Raw genomic sequence first — 22433 nt, 5'->3', positions numbered from 1 at the left:
AAATTAATAGAGTTAGATTGGAAAGTTGTCGACTTTTGTTTTATATTGAATGGTAGGAGAGAGATCATAGAGATTTATTATGACTTCAGCATGTATTATATCAACTTGATTCTAGTTGAATTTACTGCAGGTGACTGTTATTATAAGATTACTTGAAGCCAAATACCCAGCTGTGCTTAATTTACAACCATTGCTAGCATAGTACTGTAGGTCATACAGTACATTTGACTACTTTTCTATATCATCATTCATTCATTAATTATATAATTATTGAACAGGCAGGCGTTGGTTAAATACTGTGCACAGGCTGTAATTAATTTGTAATTTTATCAATGAACAGTTTGATATGATACTTGGTAGCAGAACATCTATATGTATGTGTACTACACTTTCGATATGGTCAATTATCATGCGTATACTTATTTAGAAAGAATTGAATAAGAATAAGTACAGCATGTGCTTAGTGACATATTACGTAAGATTATAATCTATGTATACCATATATGCGTATATGTTATATATATACACGTATGTATATATAGGTTGTTACTCTAGGTAGATAAATATGGAATGGTTAACAGTGTTAGTTGATGAGTATAGAGATTATTATTTGTAGTTATTCGTGTACTATCGATTTAATCAAGATGTCATTAATTAATTATATATACCCGTGTATATTATTATTAATGATGGCACGTCCAGTATTCAAGGAGTCAAGACAGTGAGTACATAACGCTCCAAAGGGTGAAAAATATTATACGGAACTAGGGAGTCTAATTTCAATCAACAGGTTACTGAGTCCAGTCTAGTGCATTATACAGTATAATGTGCACTGTAGAGTATGGCGATAGTGAATTAGTGATATATAATGTTGATATATCACTGTCCTATACTACAGTAAAGTCCATTCTATTCAATTTCTACTTGTGTTTGAATGGTATAATACTGCTAAGAATGGTCCATGCTTCAAGAGCAGTAAATGAATTCATGAATACTTTTATTCTAGCTTTTAATAGGTACAGACTGTTTTAGTACATCAAATAACAACGATGAGGCAATACCACAGTGTACTAGTTTAAGTATGTGCGAATAATAAACTTTCAAGTTGTCCATTACTTTTTCCCTTTGGGCGCTTTGGGTTGTCTACTGGTACTACTACAATGTACAGTGGTACAATTCCGTCGACCATACTGTAGAGGTAGAGCGTGATGTTTTTCATTTCAGATTAATCGGTGCATATCCTCGTGATCAATTTTAGCGACGAGTTGTATCGAATTGATATGAGGCAAAAGAGGAAGGTCTAAAGAAGATGGCTGTATAGTTTATTTTGACGATATCAATGTCTATAACCCTCTTTTTGAACAATTAATAGTGTACCGTTATTGTTGTAAAATTCGCCATTCTACGGTATTGGATGACCAGACCTACAGTGTAATTTTAACTTTTAGACTGAAGCAATGTCGCTACAATAAAAGGAGAGAGGGACCGGAGATCGACGTTGTATGGACTACAAATATGAATGTCGATCATCATACTGGGCATTTCAAGTGAGCTACATGTCTATAACCGTACACTATACTGTCTACGATGGTCGTCTCAATGAGCTGCCATGTTGGTTTTGTCAGGGGTTATTCACAATTTTGAGTAGTCCCTGGTTTTGCATTGCATGGTTAGTACAAGAGACCCTCTGTATGTCATAGAGGGTCTCTAGATAGTACCACTGTACCAGCAGCGACTCTTACTTAGTACAGTAGTTCCTCATTTCATTGGAGTGCTACGAATACAGACGTACGGACACTTTTTGTGAATGAACGGCCGGCCACTTGACGACATGCTGGTATCTGTAACCAAATTAATTATCACAACAGGTGCAGTACAGCACGGCGCTGCGTGGAATTTACCCTACAGGCAATCCGAAAAAAAAAAGCCTGTACAGGGTGTCCCGAAATTATCCCCGCGCACAAATTTAAAATTACTATTGCCAAATCGAGCAGTAATTTGCCAAAAAAATGTACCAAAATGTAGAGTAATAAATAACCTATCATAATCTGAAAACTTTAAAGCTGTAGGTTTTGTACTTTTATAGATATTAAGCTTTAAAATAAAAATTTTATACTGTACTGTACACTTGTACAGTACACCTCTACAATACATGTTAGTCTAGCACAGTACTATACACTGTAGAGCACTACTGTAGACTGTAGACCACGTCCATTTCACATTTCATAGTCCAGGCGCTTTTGCGCATCAATCACCAGTATTGTCAACCTAAGATCGGTGGAATAGAGTTATTGAAAGTACTGTAGGTACTGTACTGTAGAATATGAAAAAACAAAAGGCATTTTCTACAGTACTAGTACTGTAGAGTAGAGTACTGTATACTGTACATACAGTACTTCACCATACTGTACTGTAGTACTGTACATTGTAGTCTAGTACAGTACTATACACTGTAGAGTTCCAGACTGTAGACCACGTCCAGTTCACATTTCATAGTCAGGCGCTTTAGCGCTTCAGTCACCAGTATTGTCAACCTGAGATCGGTGGAATAGAGTTATTGAAGTACTGTACTGTACAGTACTGTAAGTACTGTAGAACAAGAAAAACAAAAGGAATTTTATACAGTACTAGTACTGTACACTGTAGAGTAGAGTACAGTACACCTTCACAGTACATTGTAGTCTGGTACACTACTATACATTGTAGAGCACGACTGTAGACTGTAGACCACGTCCATTTCACATTTCATAGTGAGGCGCTTTTGCGCGTCAATCACCAGTATTGTCAAGCTGCGATCGGTGGAACAGTAATTGAAGTAAGTAGAACAAGATCATGCTTACCGAGGCGATTGTTGTAGAGTGGAAGATTAAAGTATTAGTAAGCGCTGTTTTTTATTTTCCATCATTGCATCTATTCTATTCGTTTATAGAAGATCGACATTATTTGATTGCCTTGGAGAGGTAGGATTGAAATGGAGGAGGAAGGATATTAATAGTTTGATTTTGTTGTTACAACAGTTTACAAGAGAAGAAGCGATTGATATTTACTGTACATATTGTGGCTATGATGATTGACAACATTGGCCGTCTTTGATCTACTAACGTAGTATCCGCCATCCAACAATTCGCTTATTCTGAATATATTGGACAAGCATACAATAGTAACAACATCATTTGCTTGTTGAAAATAACGATCAAAGTATCCCGTCGGTCATACAGGCGTATAATCAACTCTTAATTCAACATATTGATTGCAAGTTTTGGAATACGACAGGAGCAAGGGGAAAAAAAAATGTTCGTATCATCAACTTGCTAATAGAAATTTCATTTTGAGCTATTTTTTTTTTTTTTTTCCTTGATATTTTAATACAAATCAATACGGATGTTGAAAATGTCAATGGGTTAGTGAATCCATCATTTCCATCTTGATATGATAGTTATTCGGGGTTCGGAAAACAGTAACGGAGAAGAAAGCATGAGCAATCTCAGCTCGACCAGAGGATTGTTACCTTGTATCGGTGCTCGTGTCATTCGTGGACCCGATTGGAAATGGGGCAAGCAAGATGGCGGTGAAGGCCATGTTGGCACCGTCAGAAGTATGGAAGGATCCGATGCGTTTGTCGTTTGGGATAATGGCACTGCTGCAAATTATCGATGTTGCGATGCTTACGATTTACGCACATTCGATGATAGTGCTACCGGTAAGTCAATCAAGTTTTTACTTTGTACTTTGCCCATTTTGCCGACATCGATACAAAGTCCTACTCTACTTTGTAGTAATGAAGATGATCACTCAAGTGCACTACGGCATGGCATATTTTGACTTTGTTACCTTTATTAATTAATGTAGATAAATTAGATAGCTTACCAACAAATCATAATGGTGATTGCCATTCTTCATTTCCAAACTCCAACAACTAGCAGTCATCGCTGTATCAGGCCAACAGAGTAATTTTAAACTCCAAACTGCACAAAGTTGTACAGAAAGACTCTGTCTGCATCATTATGTCACCAACAATTGAAAAAAAATAAATTCTATCCCTTTGCCTACCAACTTGAATTAAGAGACGATTGAATAAATAAATTATCCAATTTCTCATTTTGTATAGACGATCTGTAATCATAACTTGAATGAGAATGATCGATGTTAAAGTTGATTTGTCTTTAGTCCTAGTTGCCGAAGTGTGTACGTAAATACTCTACGTCAAAAAAACAAAAAGTCAATACTGTACTTATGAAGGTGAAACGGGTCTTGCATGGTTTTCTCACCAACTTGAATTCAAATCGATTGGGAAAAATTGCGCCATTTCTCCTTTACAATATAAACGATCGTTAGTCATAACTTAAAGAGTAGACGTTTGACTTGATTTGCCCTTAATCGTCCCGATATGGTTTTTACAGGCCTCATTATTTCACTGTAACTACAGGAATGCCATGCTGCCTAAGCGTGTATACGCAGATACAGTACAGTACACTGTATTTCCTTAAACAAGTTTTCCGTTTTTTTGTCAACTTTTCATTTTACTTATTCATTATTCAATTTTTATATTTATTAAGAGTTGTTAGAATTTTGTTCGTCTCTAATCAACCATGCATATAGCATATAGTAATGATGGACGTACAAGTAGATTTCCGCCGTGACGGCATACTATCTATTTTTGATTTCTCAAATATTGTACTATGAAGAGTAAGACTATTATTGATGGAATTGACTCAGCAAGTACCTTTTTTTCTATCATTTTTCAAACCGAACGAGAACTACTTTCCTCCACACATTTTCACTGTATTATACAATTAATTATTTATTGTGCTAAACGTAGATCAACTACGATATCCAAGAGAACATCTACCTTTAATTAACCACCATAATTCTACACTACTATGCACAGATTCTTTTACTGTCAAATGCCCAATAAGGTACTATCCAAGCCCGTAAGAAGAAACCAGACTTTACACTTGCAAAGTCGATAGCAAACTAAACTATACTATGTGAAAAGGGAAGAGAAAAAATAATACTTGACGTCATGTTGCAAAGAATGCGAAATAGACGCTAGTAATTATAGCGTAGACGAGACCATTAAAAAGCATAGTAATAATTTTTCTAAAGATTCCCTTTTGTAATCAACGAGATGATATATGTTTACGAAACGATTCTATGAGAATTTTTTTTACCGTCATTGATTTCCAATCGAAGCTAGATGCTAGTGTGAGAAAACAGAGCTTTTTCTACTCATTTGATGTATTATCTTTTCCTGTTTTTTAATTTCTTTAATTTCTTTACCTCCGTATTGAATGTATTATGGTATTAAAGACACACGACATCGCTGTTTTCTCACTAATTTGTATCATCTCGCTCCCAAAGAGTAAGAGAAAATTTTTTATTATTCTTCAATTAGTTATAATTAATTATACTATGCAGATTGATTGAACAATAGCTATAGCCCTGTGCGAAAAACCAACTTTTTATACAGTCATTAACCTCATGCAGTAGACCACTACGGTACAATTAAAATCACTTTTTCTCATAGAATTTTTTTTCTCTTCTTCTGTACAATTTGCACCTACGTATACCTATCGTATAAAGCAAGAGAGTTCAAAATTTTTTAGTTTACCGTATACTCATTGAGCAGGCAAACAATTCAGTAAATTTCGATGCTGCACAATTGTTGCCGACAGTAATGTATTCAACGATCATTACTCCATAACTGAAATTAATAGTATTATCTATAATTTGGGAAAGTGGCATAGATGATTCTACTGATTTGAACGATATAAAAATTTGAGAACATCAATCCTCAAGTTAACCATGTTAAAATAGCGTACATTCCCTTTCAATAGCAGTTTCATATTCACTTAGTCCATAGAGACCAGAATCGCAGTCAATTTTGAGTATTTCATACTATTGCGTTACATTCTTGTTTGGCTGTAGAGTGTGAAGACGTAACAATTATGAAAATATTTAACCCTTCATGTCGTCGCTATCATTCCACAGATATTATCACAACAAACTTGGAAAGTATTTATTGCTAGTTTAGGAATTCTTTTTCTTTCCCTTACTGTGCAATCTACGCCAAACATGTCAATCATGATCTTGGATACTGTACTCACTCGTACAGTACTGTAGAATCACCATGCCATCTTATTTAAAGTGAAGAAAATTATTCGATAAACGCGTATAATTATATTTTCACCATGACAGATATAATGGATTGGTAATCTACTGTACTATCCAGTTGTTGAGATCATTTATCATTTTAACATAATAATCTTTTCACCGTTTGAATATTGTCAAAAACTATAATTAAAGCATATAATGATATCTGAAAATTGCCTCGGAGTTGATACAATTTATAAATGATGTGATGTTACAAGTTGAGGAAGCAAGTACACTAACATGCTATACAATGTCTGCTTACAATTCATGCTACTAGTCACAATACAAAATGAATTCTTTTTTTCTTCTAAAAAATTCTGAAAAAATAAAACTTCTATCTTAATTATTAACCAATTTACAGTACCGTACTATATAGTACAGTTATTACTATAGGATAACAAACTGATCATACGGCAAAACGGATCGCTATTGATTTTGTGCCTTAGTAATGCACAAATAATCAAATATTATTGTCAAGAACACAGGGTAGACTTAACTATGTATAGTATACCTTATTTGTATTATTTTCTTCCTCTGTTTGTGTTAGCCATATTGTTTGATTAAGCTAGTAAAATAAAATAAGTAGTTAGTATTAATTTCGTAATTTCTAAATAAATCTAGCCCACTAGATTAGCGTTGTTTTTATTGAAAACAAACTCATGTCATCGATGTTAGATATACAGCTAGGCCTTGATACAACGCAAGATCATGCGTTTTTTTCTTAATTTGCGTATACCAACAACCCATACGCGAAAATTGAATTCTTCAGAAAAATGTACCTTTACAAATTCATAGCTGCTGATACAATCTAGAAGTTTATACAGTACTGTTGTTTAATTAACGACAAATAGCAGATTATAATCATCGTGATCATCTTTCCTGCCTTACTTTATCAACTTTTGTTGCTTCTTCAAAGACTTACCACGCAGATACTGATCAAATTACAAAATATTCTATACTGTATGTTAGAATGAGTGCTAATAAAGTACAAAGTAATCAAAATGTTGAATTGTCAATGACATCAAACTTGTTGTAATTGATCATTCTTGATCATAACTATTCCATTAATGTAACACTTATTCTCAATCGATCGAATCATTCTGCTAATTAATTTTCTACTCCTTTCAAATGAAAATCATCAGGCATTGAACACACTGGTTCCATGTGTGAAGGCTGTCGGATGATGCCGATCTATGGGACGCGTTGGAAATGCGTTGAATGTCCTAGTTGCGACCTATGTACTCTATGTTATAACTCGGATAAACATAACTTACGTCATCGTTTCTATCGGATTAGGATACCCAACGCTCAGCCGTAAGAGAATCAAAATTTGAATAATTTCTTTTCATCCGGTTGAATCCAATACAAGCAGTGATTATAAAAGATACCTTCTTGTCTATGATAACACAGCTAAACTTTGTCTGAGAATTAAAATGGAGAAAAATTGTACAATTTTCAATACCGTCAATGTAGAGTTTATTAGAGTGTTTTGCATTAATCAATATTGTTGTTGCAACTACGGTACGATACTATTGACATATAATATCTTAAGGTAGCTAGCTTAGAGATTTTTCTCTTCATACGATTATTATTATTGGCGATAAAACACTTTTTTTCAATCGCTGTACTGCTTGTATAATGATTAGTGTCGTCTTATTTACTGATGATAAATTTTTCCTGTTATTATAGAAATAACTAGTCTTGGATAAATTTTTGTATGCCGAATAAAAATTTAGATTGGAACTGTATAAAATAATCAATCTTTTATTTTTTTACATTAATTTCTCAGGTACAAAATGGAAAGTCGCCGAAAGAGTAAAAAAATTTCCGTTCGTGGTATCTTTCCAGGTGCTCGTGTTGTGCGTGGATATGACTGGAGTTGGGAGGATCAAGATGGTAAGTCCAATCGTATACTTTATCTAGAATTGTAAAAAGATTGTTTTACTATTCCAAGCTGTATTTTATTGGCTTTAATTGTATCACAGATGACAGGTGCTGTACAATAAAATTAGTCCTATTTAGTTTTTATGAGTATAAGTGAATTACGATCAACTGACATAGAGATAACCTTTAACTTACTAGGTGGACCTGGTTGTCGTGGAAAAGTAGTAGAAATTTCAGATTGGACTTCTGCAAGCCCTCGTAGTGCTGTTTATGTACAGTGGGAAAACAGTAACAAAAATTTATATCGTTTAGGATTCAGTGGAATGGTAAGATGTATTCCAATTTGCAAGATCCTTTTCGTGTTCGATATCAATGCTTAATATTTATCAATGTTATTAAATGAACAGTCCGACCTAAAAGCTTTAACTGATACCAAAGGAGGAGCAATTTATAGAGATCATATGCCATTTATTCAGAGCCATCCTGGTACGTCCATCCTAGATACGCTATAGTAGCAAACAAGAAAAATATTCATAGAATTAGCCTATTTGTACATCAGTAAATTTCAGTAATAAATTGCTAGTATATCGTTATGCGTATTATTGCGACATTAAATTGTATACAATAACCTATTATAGAATTACCTTCCCTTTTGGATGCCGCAGCTGTAAGTTTTACACCTGGCGATTACGTAACTATTAACCTAGAACAGGAGGTGATTCGATCACTACAACAAGGTCACGGCGGATGGATTGACCAGATGCATGAGGTATAATGTTACTTTATGCGCAACATTTCTAGATGACTATGATTTATTGATCAGTATTAGAAGTAATTGCAAAGTAACTGTAACAATCCGTAATTATGAAGTAATTAATATTGTAAAATTTCCATATGGCATTTTATCTAGTGTTTGAACAGTATTGGAAAAGTACTAGATATAGACCGTGATCAAGATATAGTCGTTGTATATGCAAACGGTAACAGGTATGAAGTAATGTAATCACACTTATTCCAAAATTGATTTAGCTATCTCCGAAATATTAACTCGTATTGCTTGTATCAATAAAACTGTACTCAAACCTATCTATAATGTAGGTGGACATTTAATCCTCACGTCCTTACTAAGTTATCCAGAGAAACTGCTGCACCACGTTTCAATGCTTCATCTAGTCATCTTCATTCTGAACATTCAAGTAATCCAGACACTAACAGAAGCACGATATGTGTTGGTGATGTTGTAAGGCTAAATCCAGATGTTGATCAAGTTAGAGTAATGCAGACATCTCATGGCGGCTGGTGTGATTCTATGATTGCAGTACGTTGCATATCAGCAAATTTTAACGATCTACTGCCTAATATATCTGATAATAGTTACTATTTTAGAGTGATATGCATTGGTTTAAGCAATGATTATCTACTTAAACCAGTATAGTTGTATATAATAATTATAACTATAACCTAACGTGTTTAATTTCTGTATTCCAGAGTCTTGGTAAGGTTGGTCGTGTAACACATATATACGAGAATGGTGATATTAAGGTATAATAAATCTTCGTACTCATATACTGTAAAAACTATAAGACTTTGTAAGTGGTATAGCAATGTATTGATGCTTAATTAAAATCTTTAGGAAGATTAGATTACATTATAAACCGAAAATATAGAATTTATTCAATAATAGTAATTGTTATCATCATCATTAGGTGGAAGTGGATAATCAAATTTGGACCCTAAATCCGGGCGTTATCACTAAATTGCAGCCGAGACAATGCAATCCGGAATTCGCAGTAAATCAAGCTGGTATTGTCATTATTCTATGTCAATTTCCTATTATTAACCTATACCTTAGCTATATTCATACGTGAGTGATAACATAGCTAATATTTGTAGATCGTTTCTCGGAGATTTGTCGACAAGTTATTATGTCGAATTTAACAAGCGATCAAATGGTAAGCATTGTGTCTGAAGCTGGTCTACGGTTAGATGGTCAAAATTTCGACGATAGTAGTAGAGACTTGACTCAATTATCAGTAATAGAGTTTCTCATTAAAGCTGGCGCTAACCTTGAATTAGAAGTAAGTCTCCAATTACTTCATTTCATTGTCAGGAAGATTATACCGTCTACACACAATTTACCTCTACCTTATTTGACTTGATTAGGATGAACATGGCGATAGAATAGCCCACTGTGCGGGAATACGTAATAGAAATGATGTTATCCGCTTGATAAGCCGTTACGATGTTGATCTAAATACACGTAATAGTTCGGGTCAAACCCCTTTGCACTTAGCTGTATTAAAAAAGAATGCTCACGCTATTGAAGCTTTACTGGAATGTGGTTGTCATATTAGTTTGCAGGCAAGTTGAATTATCCCACAGTAAAATTTTGCCTCTTATGCGTTGAATAATTACACGTTTTGTAATTCACTATATCGTTTTTAGGACGTAGATGGAAATTCTCCATTACATCTTGCTCTAATAAAAAATAACGAAAGTATCATCAATGCCTTACTGCAAGGAAAGGCAGATATGTCGGTTACAAATAATGAAGGATTTAATGCTATCCATTTAGCAACGAAACTTGGAAATGTCAGGTAGACTATGACATACAATTGATTATAAAGAAAGTGCTTTATAGTATAAATAAATTACGATTCTGTCCATTTCGAAAATGGATTATAATTGTCATGGACAGGAGTTTTAATTGTTACATACCTTTTGCAGCAATATACAAGCGTTAATTAGAAAAATGCCCCATTCTTGGTATGTGAATATTAAGAAAGATGATGGCTATTCTGCCTTGCATATAGCGGTCCTAAATAGTTACATAGAAGTAGCAGACTTACTTATACAGCAGGTAAGAGGTCGTAAATTCTCACAACTAAATTACAAGCTTGGGTAAACGTTGCCAATAATTTTCTCTTATAGGGTCATGCTGATATAAATTCCTGTAATGCCATTAATGGTGAAACTCCACTACATATAGCAATCGACAAAGCAAATGTGAAAATGATAGAGGTAAACATAGCGCCAATATTGTACTGAATTACTAGTACAAGATTGAATATATCTACATAGATTAAGGTTACCACATGATAATTATGTTAAAATTTTGTCTCTTAGCTCTTACTTGAAAGAGACGCAGATATTAACCTTCAAGACATGATTGGTAATACGCCTTTACATAAAATTATCCGTACATTAACCCAAATTTTAGCTAGAGAAAAACAATCTGGTACTTACGAGAAGGTATGTCGACACTTACCTTGTACATCCTATTACATTCAAATGTTGACTCTTTTTTTACATTGGCACATTTAAGAAATTAATAAATAACTATTTATTTGACAAGATTGCGAAAACTTCTGCACTCTCCATCATCTCAATGTTGCTGTCGAAAGGTGCGAACATAAACATAAAAGACAACGAAGGATCAGCACCCTATGATCTTTGTGATCATTTCACGCTTTACTTAATTAAATTGCACTGTCAAAATGAAGAAGAGCAATCTAGGTATAGGATATCTGTGTTGTTAACTAATATATTTAATATCTGATAAAATGATTTTAAACGCTGGATTATTACGAAATAATAGCTCTAATCATGGTGAAGCTACAAACAAGGACACAAAATGTGCGATTTGTTCGACCGCTGTAAGAAATTCAATATTTCTTCCTTGCCAGCACTCGCTTGTGTGTTGGCCTTGCGCTGGACGAATGAAAAAGTGCCTGAAGTGCAAAAGATCCATTGAAACCTTTGAAAAGGTAATTTCTGAGACTGTATGTTAAATAACTCGATAGTTACATTTTTAATTATACTGCGCAATTGTTTACGTAAAATGAATCGTTTATGCGTTGTATTTTTGTCCGTTTTGGTATGACGGTAAACGCAGATTAGTTCCATTAGTAAGCTATAAATGGACCGATACACTGCACATTCTTTAGGCCAGTAGCTAGCTATGATACCATTAGCTATGTTGCTTTGTCCCTGTGCAGATAGCAATATGTCAAGTTTGTCGCCTTTGCGGAATTCTTTAATGTTTCCTAAAAGTGAAATAAAGTTGACACAAAATACCCGATGTATTAAATTTCCATTTTTGGAATAGGTTAACTAAAAACGTTTCCGTAGATATTCACTCAAGATTTGATAAAAAATGTTTCATAATATCATTCCTTTTGGACATTTGCTCTTAAAATGTAGTTGGAAACTTGTCGGATTTGTCATAAGAAAGTATCTGAAACTATATTTAAACCTTGCGGACATATTTCAACTTGTAAAGGTAATTTATTAGTTGTACCCAATCGATTTATTAACAATTGGTATTTAATAATTCTTTACATAATAATTTTTTAACATCCGCAGATTGCGGCTCTATGCAACGCAAGTGCCCAGTTTGTCGCCTTCGAATTGATGATCGAATACTATTAAATGCAGATCTTGATAGCGAAGCTGGTGAGTTATTGAATTTTCTTATAGTTATCTTGGTGCAATTTAAGTTAATAAGGATTTCTTATCTCCTCTGGTTTAATAGCGCGTGCAGTTAGCCCTGTAAATGAACCCTCACCAACTAAACGTAGTAGTATTCATGAAGTAGAAAATCTCAAGCAGGAATTAAAAGAACTGAAAGAGAAGGTGAGACTTTAGAAGGAACCTAAGAATTTATTATGCATTGAGTTTATGTTAAGTTCTTAACTAAACCCATCTAATGTGTTGCCTTTATTATGATGTAGACATTGTGTCCCGTATGTATGGACCGGAAAAAGAACCTTGTATTTCTTTGTGGCCATGGAATTTGTCAAATGTGTGGCGATCGTCTTGTAGAATGTCCAATTTGCCGCCGATCTATTGAAAAAAAGATAGTCCTATTTTAATTCGTTTTGTGCTTCTGGTACACTAATAATCTTATTTAAAAAATTGATAAAATTGAAATTTCTACACATGAAACACAAATCTTAAGTTATATTATCATTTAATATTTATTTAGCAGATTCTCCGTCTATTATATTTAATTACTGTGTCAGTTGCACTAATATTTGTTCGTAATATAGCTGACTATATCCTTGAAATTAATCTAATTAATTTTTTAATAATTATTATAATTAAGTGGAAAGTATACGAATTAGAGACACTTTATAAGCTATTTCTATTAAAAATTTTTACGTTGTGCATTGCCAGACGTATTCTAATCACATATAGTTACATCGAGTAACTAGGATGTATGGTATTATATTGTACTTACGCAATCGCTAACGTATATGCGGGTGCACCAAAATTCACGATATTGTTACTGATGTAATGTATTTAGTGTATGACAGACTGTCTTTCAATGTGTTTTAGCATAGGATACTATTGTATAATATGTAATTAATATTATGAAAAATTCATACATTGTCCACGCTATGTTATCACTCGTAAATGGCTTATCTTAGCTATATGCATTGTAATGACAATAAATTTTATTTTATATTGATACGCCAATAGCTATCAGAAGATGAAATCACAGGTATTTTATACAATATTGATGGACGTTTTATTGGTAACATGTAACCGTCATTAACGGTTGAACTACAGTGATTAATCGAGGCTTGGTACAATATGATGTAGTGTTCTTGTTAGATAATTTTAAATCCATAAACCCGATCGTAATTTATATGGTATGTAATTTTCGAGAAGATAATCAAATGAATAGTTGTAGAGTGCCTCGATCTCAATTTTTTGATTGTAATCCAGCAGAATTCTAGCCTGTTTGAAATATAATAAGCCCATAGCATTAGAGCACCTGATTAGAGAGGCATTTACTTTACTAATGAATTTCTTTCGCGCAGATTACACTTCATATGTACGCATAAACTTAAGCTTTTTTCGCCCGCATATGATTTTCAAAACAGTAGATTCGATAGCATGCGATTTTTAAAAATTATTTACTTCACCTCAGTTGCTAAAGCTTCGTTCTCTGTAATGTAAGGTCTTTTAATTATAGACTTTAATCGACTGCGTTCATTTTCTCTCATTGAAATGAATAATTTCTTCGGAATCCCAAGTCTTCAATGAAAAATCAACATAGTTTATTGTAGTTCCGTAAAACGAATATGTATATTTATAAATTATTTATTTCGCCATGTGTGAAATATAGTCTTAGATATAGGTATTTTATCGTTAGTATACTTGTTGAATTCACTTGGTAGCACTCCTAACCATTTTATTAACGGAAAACAGAGATTTTCGGCTTCGAAAGACATTTCCTGTAAATTAGCAAAGAGAAAGCCCTGATAAGCAAAGATATAACGACATTTCTTATACTAATTATAATCTACTAATTTTCGTCTATTCCGTGGAATAGTAGTGATTAATCATGTATATGATCAGTAAATAAAGGTACATTGTCCTTACAAATATCCAAATACCTTCGATCCATATTTATAAACGCAAAAAATTTCTAGACCTACGTTGCATTATTCATGTCACAGATTTACGAGTAAAAAAACTGTTATAAGCCTATAATTTACAGTTTCTGCTTAAAAAAATTAATCGTAGACGTCCTATATTACCATATGGATCTGCATCAGTCAATACGAAAGTTGGTAATTTTAAGGCATCCCATAAAAAGCGAATCATTAAACGTGTGCTCATATCTGGATAACCTTTACCCTAATTATGAATTCAGGCATAATAAAATTAGATCAAATGTATCCGTTTTAAGTAGGAAGGCATCTGATTAGTCAAAAAAATTTTTATATTATTAGATTCGAAATACATACGGTAATTACGATGCATGAATTAAGTTTATCTTTAATATTTCCGTCCAGTAATCTTTGAAAAATTGCCTCTTTTTCAACAATTAAGACGAATTTTGCAGTAGATTCTATACCTATTTGATTTCATAAATGCCGATAATTTCAATGTAGAGTCCGGTAGTATCTATCATTAATACTGTACTGAAAGCCAAACTGCTAACAAATCTTACTATTACCTGCAATATCTGCTACAAGTGGTATACTTTGTATCTAAGATATTTAATATAGACAAAGCGTTAAAAGATAAATTTTCATCAACATAAATCTTATGTGTTGTTTTGATAGAAATTTCTCTTAGTATTTTTTTAACTGCAAAGAAATTAATTTATTATCTAAGAATTATAACCTTATTTTCGAATGAGCCGCATAGAAAATGTCCGCTCTTCATAATAAATCTAAAATCGCCCGCCATTAAGCCTAGAAGTTAACACTTTGATATATCAGATTTCTTTAGATGGTAAAAACATTTTTAAATATTAAATTTTAAATATACTGTACTATACTTTAACATGCGATATACATCAATCAGTTATATCTTTTTTGATAGTCAATTGCTACCTTTTGGTGAAGCTACCTGAAGTTAGAAGTGATAAAAGAGTTACAAGAATAAAGTTTTAAAATGCTTATAGAATAAGAAAAGATGCAATAAATAGAGGAACCTATCTATTTCTGTAGACTTACGCAGTGTAAAGAATTTCTAGGTATTTGCAACGTGCAAGCAATGTCATTAAGTATTCTATCGACAACGTTTTGGCTACCAAAAAAGTCTGAATCAGTGTAGTATAAATCTCTAAAGAAAAGAATAAATCAAAGGTAATAAACAGGCTTTGGATCAAAATTTTAATATATTAATTATTAATGTATGATGAAGAAACATTACTTAGCATGAATTAAATCCTCTTTATATCAAAAAGCGACTGCAATTCTGACCTTTTTGTTATTATAGCGTTTGTTTGCAGAAGATGAATGCAAATGCCAATGACCTTAATCAACTTCCCTAAAAAGTATAAGGAAGTCCGGAAAGTAGCTTTTGTTTTATTTATTTATACAGAAATAGATATCACTACAGTTGTTGCAGATTCAGCCGATATAATGCCTACAATTATACGCCGTCTGTCGATTAGTGGGCTTCTTTGATGTTGATTTAGGTCGTAGGGCATCTTTGTGCAGCATTGAAACTCCATTGTAACGTGTAAACCTTTATAAATATTCATATCGTGTTGTAATAAGATTTTTAACCTAAAACAAGTTGCTATACATTATGTAATTAATGAAATGCCATTACAAGGCTACTGGTATGGAAGGTGACTACCTTAAATTGGACCATGAACGTCTTTGGCTGCTACTAGTCAACGTGCTTCCTACTTCATTGTGCCAGATATTATTCTTAATTGCAGCTTGTAGACGCTGTAATTCATGTATTATTTTTTCACTAAAGTTGTATATTAGAAATTTACTCTTTGTTAAGGTATAACAAAGCTAAGTTAAACGGATATAAATGGTATCTAACACCCTATTTATGATAAATTTAGCCTGGCTTTATTCCAGGAGCGATTTCTTACATATTGCTGTATTGTTAGCAATGAAAGCTAGTCGACTATATATTTAAAAAATTGAGCTACTCTTTCAGTAATATTAATAATGTTATTGATATAAATCAACCGCTTTAATGATTTGTAGATTCAATGTAATATGGTAATTTACATAGTTCTATTTTATTGATCGCAAGAAGAATGACAGCGTTAATAATGTAGGATACTATAATTATCAATATTTTGTCAATGTGTAAGCTAAAAGAATCTTCATCTTTTCTGTGAAATTTATCGCAATATCAAATATCGACACTACCAAAATGCAAGAAATCTTAAAAAAGCGCTGCCTGAGCTTAAAATACTAAATTGAATACTTCGATAATTGTCGTAGTTGATATAACTGGCCAAATTCTCCAACTAATTCTTGCTTTGATGTTGCAAGGTATGAAGATTCCAATAAAATTAATTCTCTTTGTAATTGTTCAAGTTTGGTAGTTAATATAGACGCGAAGTTAGGTACGGTGCGATTTGGACAAAATGAATTCTATATACACATTGTTAGATTTATGCATCAAAATGTTCATTAACGTGGAATTAGGTACGACTTCGATAAATATGAATTCTATATACATTGTTAGATTCATGCATCAAAGTATTCATTGAGGCGCAGTTAGGTACGACTTCGATAAAATGAATTCTATACACATTGACAGACTTATACGTCAAAGTATTCATTGACGCGGAGTTAGATTTATGCATCATAATGTTCATTAACGTCGAGTTAGGTACGACTTCGATAAAATAAATTCTATACACATGGACAGACTTATGCGTCAAAGTATTCATTGACGCGGAGTTAGGTACGACCTCGATAAAATGAATTCTATACACATTGTTAGCTTTATGGATTAGAGTATTCATTGGTGCGTAGTCACGTACCAAACTCCGTAAAATAAAATGGAACTAAATCGCGTTGTAAGATTTTCAGTACTTAAGCTATAGGAGGAATAATCTGTATTAAAATTCGTACGATTTTATGCGTCGAAATATCGAGAATGATATGCAGTTGCATGCATGATTTCAATAGAATTAATTCTCTGCATAAGAGTTTCAGCTCAATATTGAATACAAGTGTCATTACAGCAATGTTTGTCAAGACTCTTTATATATAGGATTGCCAATTTTTCGATGTGATAATGTCTTTGATACCATCATTTATAGAGTTAAATGCATTTACATAGTCAGTTTGATAATCATGAGTTCAGAAGGACATCACGTATAATACTTACGTTTATGTGTCGAAGTATTGGTCCTAACGTGCAGTTGTGTAATGTGATTTCAAGAAAATAAATTCCCTTTGTAAGTGTCAATTTCAGTAGGTAATTCAAATATCCTTACTGTACTATTGTACGTATATCATGAACCACTATACAATAGGCAAAATAACCCAGAAGTACCGTATAGGATATCTTATAGAACACCAACATTAGCACATCGAATTGTACGTGGCTAATCGATTGGATGCGATAGCGTGCCGTAGGATGATTTTACATAGTAAAAGATAATAAGATTTTGCACCCAGTCTATGTAATAATGGTCCTAATTTCAGATATTGAATACACGTATAACATACAGAACATCAATATGAAATACAATAAATCAGCCCCTGTACAGTACAGTAGTCCATATATAGACATCTAACGGCAATAGCTTGATGATAAGGAAATCAATAATGAGCATAGTATCACATTATAAACGTAAACTACCTTAAATATGTTGCATTACAATAAAATATAGCCTGAGGAAAGTAGTTAAATCATCTTGAATTTATCTTTTTTGTTACTTAGTCTGATAGATATATGATTGCCTAAATAAAAGCAGTGAATATCAACTTTTGATAGCTCGTTTAAACTTTACTTTATAATTCGTTTAACTACAATTTAATCATAGTAACAGTATATGATCGTATTACTGCGTTATAATGACTTTGAGTTGAAAACACGGTATCAAACGAGCACTTGAGCAAGAAGCAAAATAATTTTACCCATGTCAATAGAATTCTACATAAACAGTTAAGAGGATACAACTTTGCGGTAAAGATAAAATTGGAACATTAATTACAATTTCGATTTGATAGAAAGTATATTAAAAGCAATAAATTAAAAAGGTCTGAAATGGGGTAGCAGTTAGGAGTCTTATCTACTCAAGTTCTACATTATATTGCAAAGTATGATATGACTGGTGTTAGGAACATACTTGCTATAGTAAAATAAAAAAATGATTTTCGAGTATTGTTATTGCTTAGAATAAAGTAAAGGCTAGCACTAGATAGTATTATATGAGGTAGAGTATACAGAATAGGAAATGGTCCAGACCAAACAGGCCCAGGAAATCTTCCGTTCTGGACCATATCTTCCAATAGCCTACCAGGCATTAGTAAATGATAGCATTTAATATTGATTATTGAATGAGTACAGCTGATTTTATCATAAATCAAGGCATTACCTTTCTTTTTTACAAAATAGGTCATATATCCATTTTTTTCGACTCTCTTCATCCTATCAATGACATTTTAATAAATAATACAGAGTGAATGCTAAACCCATAATTGACTAACAGTAGTAGATCAATGCTGTATACCAACGTTTTTGATATATCCTGTGAAAACACATTGGTATGAGAAACTAACATGAAAACAAGTAATTTTGTTGCCACATACCTTCGGAATATCCTTTGTAGCGTAGCGTTGTAAATAAATATGTAATTTCCTCTTAGGATTATTAAAAAACTCTATAAGAGAGGACAACAAAAGAAAGTAATACGTAAGATCAAGATTAGCTACATAAACGTAGTTTTTGTAAAATTTATAAAAATGTGTTTATTTCGATTAATTTCCTAATTTAGTATCAACCTACTTACCACCCATACTAGGAGCGGGCTCCCTTACTTGTTGATAAGTTTTGGCATCATCTGTATAAGCTATCGTTATATCATATACAGCATCAAAATATTCTCCCAGCCTCTCCATACTGACCTATAGAAAAGTTATCCATAAGTATATTCATATTTAAAACGAGTAAAGTAAGAGTCGACTTCAGAAATTAATATACGAAGATCAATTTACTTCGGTAGCTTTTGTTCTAGGAGTAAGTACTTGAGATAGAACAGGTAAGCCTAATAAAGAAAGCAATTAAAACTCTTTGTTATTAAGTCATACGCGAATATAGATGGAAAATCTCAAGTATCCATACGATATCGGAAAGGGAATATGATTTACAAGGTAAAAATTAAACAAATTAGTGAAAGTTTTATACCAAGATCTAATGCATAATTTTGACTCTTTTCAAGTACATCCTTCCTAGTGGCATTGAAACGGGTACCCTCAGGAAATACCACTAACCACAACTGTTAAAATTTTAGAAGACAGCAAGTAATAAGAATACGTAAGGAATAACGAGAAGACATATTCGAATTGAAGCGCACTCTTATAATTATTACTCTGGATTGACTATTAATCGCTTACAAGACATTGACGTGCCATATGTAAAAATACATTTTCAAGTAAAGGTAACTTACCGGAATTTTAGTTTCTTTATATGAATCTAGCTGTCTAAGTGTGGAATAATAAAGCAAAATATCAAATGAAATGTCCTTTAATTAAACAAGAATCGATATAGATAAAATCTAATTTAAAGCTGTATCTAGTTATAAATAAAAGAGTATATCTAAATGTTGACTTCAATATTTCAAGTTATTCTACAAGAAATTTTAATATGCATTTTACATCCATGAATTCGAAATATAAAAATTTTAGTTTATAGAACTACTGACTTTCGTACCCTATCTTTCATTTTCACAAATCGAACAGCAGCGTAGCATTAGCAATATGATATATAATTACGAGTACCTTATAAACTTTTCTCGATTCCACTGCTTCTGTCTCTTCAAGTACAGACATCCGTGCTATACAGTAAGAATTGAATGTGATAAAAATTTGATAATGAAAAATATTAAAATACTGTATAATTTGTTAAACGTATCAAATTTATGTAGGAAATTTTATAATGTGAAAGTTTGTAGCTATCTACCCATTTATCCATCTTTCACTGATTACTGTAATAATTTAGCTCTTACAGTTACTGGATTACCTGTCGAAAATATAATCCATACAACGGTATAAATTTTAATTCGTCCTTCAGAATATATCTAACTCTCCCAATACAGCCGAAGCGAGCTGCAACCATGTCAACGATGACCCAATCCACTGTGTTAAAGGAAGAACTTATTGAAATTGATATAATTGTACGGTATTATAATACGATCTCTTAGTTTAGGATAAAGATAACATATACCCGTTGTTCCCTATGCTATATTTTAAATTCTGATTAGCAATTCTCAACTAAGATACAATAACTATGTGTTTAATAATATTGGTACACTCCGAGGACACGATACAGTACTATACCACGTTATTCATATAGCATTGCAGTATGAAGTTGATCAGCAATTTGCTCTAAATAATAAGCACAATGCCTCGAATTGCAATCACATATTTACAGTTAGTGATGAAACAATATTACTCACTGGTCGATTGATGATTGCTAATGAAAAGCACATTTTCTTTTCCATCAGGCTTATCTCCACTGATGACAATCTTTAGAGTAAAAAATGAACAAAATCATCAATAATTATAATTATATACTTGCCCTCCATTGACCGATATGTGAGCTATAGAGCTAAAGTGAATCTGATTGCAAGTCGAAGTGCCCAAACGCACATCTGATATTGTTTATGCAATAATTAATGTAGTACAATGTAGTCATGGAATATTAAATTATTATAGTAATTTAGCAATCCACGTACAGATGTTACAGACGTCACTGAATTAAGAGTACGTAATCATTTCGAGGGAATTCGCTTTTGAAAGTAATTGCTATCACTATGTACAGTACACGTAGTTTAATTAATCTGTGACATTAAATATTGTTCCTACTGCACACCAACTACCACAATTTTATACGAAAAGATTATGGGTTATTTAATAAAGTAAACCGCTCCATCAATATATAAAAATTGATATTCCGTGACAGAATTAAGTTAATATTGCGTCGCTCTATCATATTCTGCAATTTATAGCGTTTGATAAGTAGCTTTTCAAGCTACTTATCTTCACTAAAGCTGCCAAAGATTTGAGGTAAGTTTCAACTTTAGCCACTGTTAGTTTGATTACATGACTTCATCTACTGCATGGAATAAGAGTAACGTGTAGCAATCGATTCATTTATATCATGCAGCAAGAGATGTTGATGGATTAATCAATTAGTATCTTAATACAGGTATTGTTGTACTGGGTTTTACTAGTCCCGCTGAATAAGCCTGCTACCGTAGTCTACATTAGTACTGTAGCTAATCAACTTACGTCAGCTCCGGAGTAAGATTCGAAAAAGAAGAGAGCTAATTTCTGATAGGAGTCATACATAACGGAATCTAGTTTATCATAGAACCGCTGAGGCAATAGACATGTTAGCATCTTAGCAGTCGAAAATGCTATAAAGTACCCCGGGGCAGCGGTAAGTAGGCCAACAGCCGGCACACACCAATTCAGACTTCTCGTAGAAACTATAATCGATTGTAAGACCATGTTTTCCTATAATTTTCAACATTGTAGTTGTAATATTTAGCGTTATAATAAATTACAGTTCTTATGCTTGTCTAGTCATGCCAGATGCAGTAGTTGTCAGGAATAACATGAGCAGATCAAAACTGTTATCGTAAATACGTATCCTATTGTCGCCTTGTCCGCATGAAACTGTACGTGCCAATCTGTTACTAAGAGTACGACTAAAGGGGAGGTGTTTCATGATCAGACCGAGCTATGAATATTATTCTTGTAATAAATGCGTAATCACAGCAAAAACTAAGGAAGGAATGATAGCTAGCCGTTGCGGATAACAAAGAAAATATAGAGTATCATCAATAAATTCAAATTAAATTAAAAGTCTAATCCTTGCAAGTTGCATACCTGCTCTTGTTAGCAATTGACCAACCTACGGTACTCTACTGTATT

The 22433-nt window shown here is 32.9% G+C and overlaps 2 protein-coding genes across 2 annotated transcripts; both read right to left on the bottom strand.

Annotated features, from left to right (window-relative positions):
• Nucleotides 1-14144: 14144 nt before the first annotated feature.
• On the bottom strand, nucleotides 14145-15246 carry TRIADDRAFT_57943 (uncharacterized protein; the record flags this gene model as incomplete). Its single annotated transcript, XM_002113935.1, has 6 exons — nucleotides 14145-14282; nucleotides 14445-14482; nucleotides 14589-14688; nucleotides 14799-14908; nucleotides 15011-15044; nucleotides 15181-15246. The coding sequence occupies 6 exons, from the start codon at nucleotides 15244-15246 to the stop codon at nucleotides 14145-14147; spliced, it is 486 nt and encodes a 161-aa protein (XP_002113971.1).
• Nucleotides 15247-15914: 668 nt separating this feature from the next.
• On the bottom strand, nucleotides 15915-22007 carry TRIADDRAFT_57942 (uncharacterized protein; the record flags this gene model as incomplete). Its single annotated transcript, XM_002113934.1, has 13 exons — nucleotides 15915-16032; nucleotides 16147-16266; nucleotides 17306-17378; nucleotides 18623-18789; nucleotides 18872-18924; nucleotides 19086-19156; nucleotides 19286-19400; nucleotides 19491-19540; nucleotides 19681-19771; nucleotides 19943-20017; nucleotides 20515-20630; nucleotides 20951-21020; nucleotides 21786-22007. 13 exons carry the CDS (start codon nucleotides 22005-22007, stop codon nucleotides 15915-15917), a joined length of 1341 nt encoding a protein of 446 aa, XP_002113970.1.
• Between the last annotated feature and the right edge of the window lie 426 nt (nucleotides 22008-22433).

This window comes from Trichoplax adhaerens, genomic scaffold (genome assembly GCF_000150275.1).
Source record: "Trichoplax adhaerens TRIADscaffold_7 genomic scaffold, whole genome shotgun sequence".
Taxonomy (NCBI): Eukaryota; Metazoa; Placozoa; class Uniplacotomia; order Trichoplacea; family Trichoplacidae; genus Trichoplax; species Trichoplax adhaerens.
This window is presented reverse-complemented; position numbering and strand designations above follow the sequence as displayed.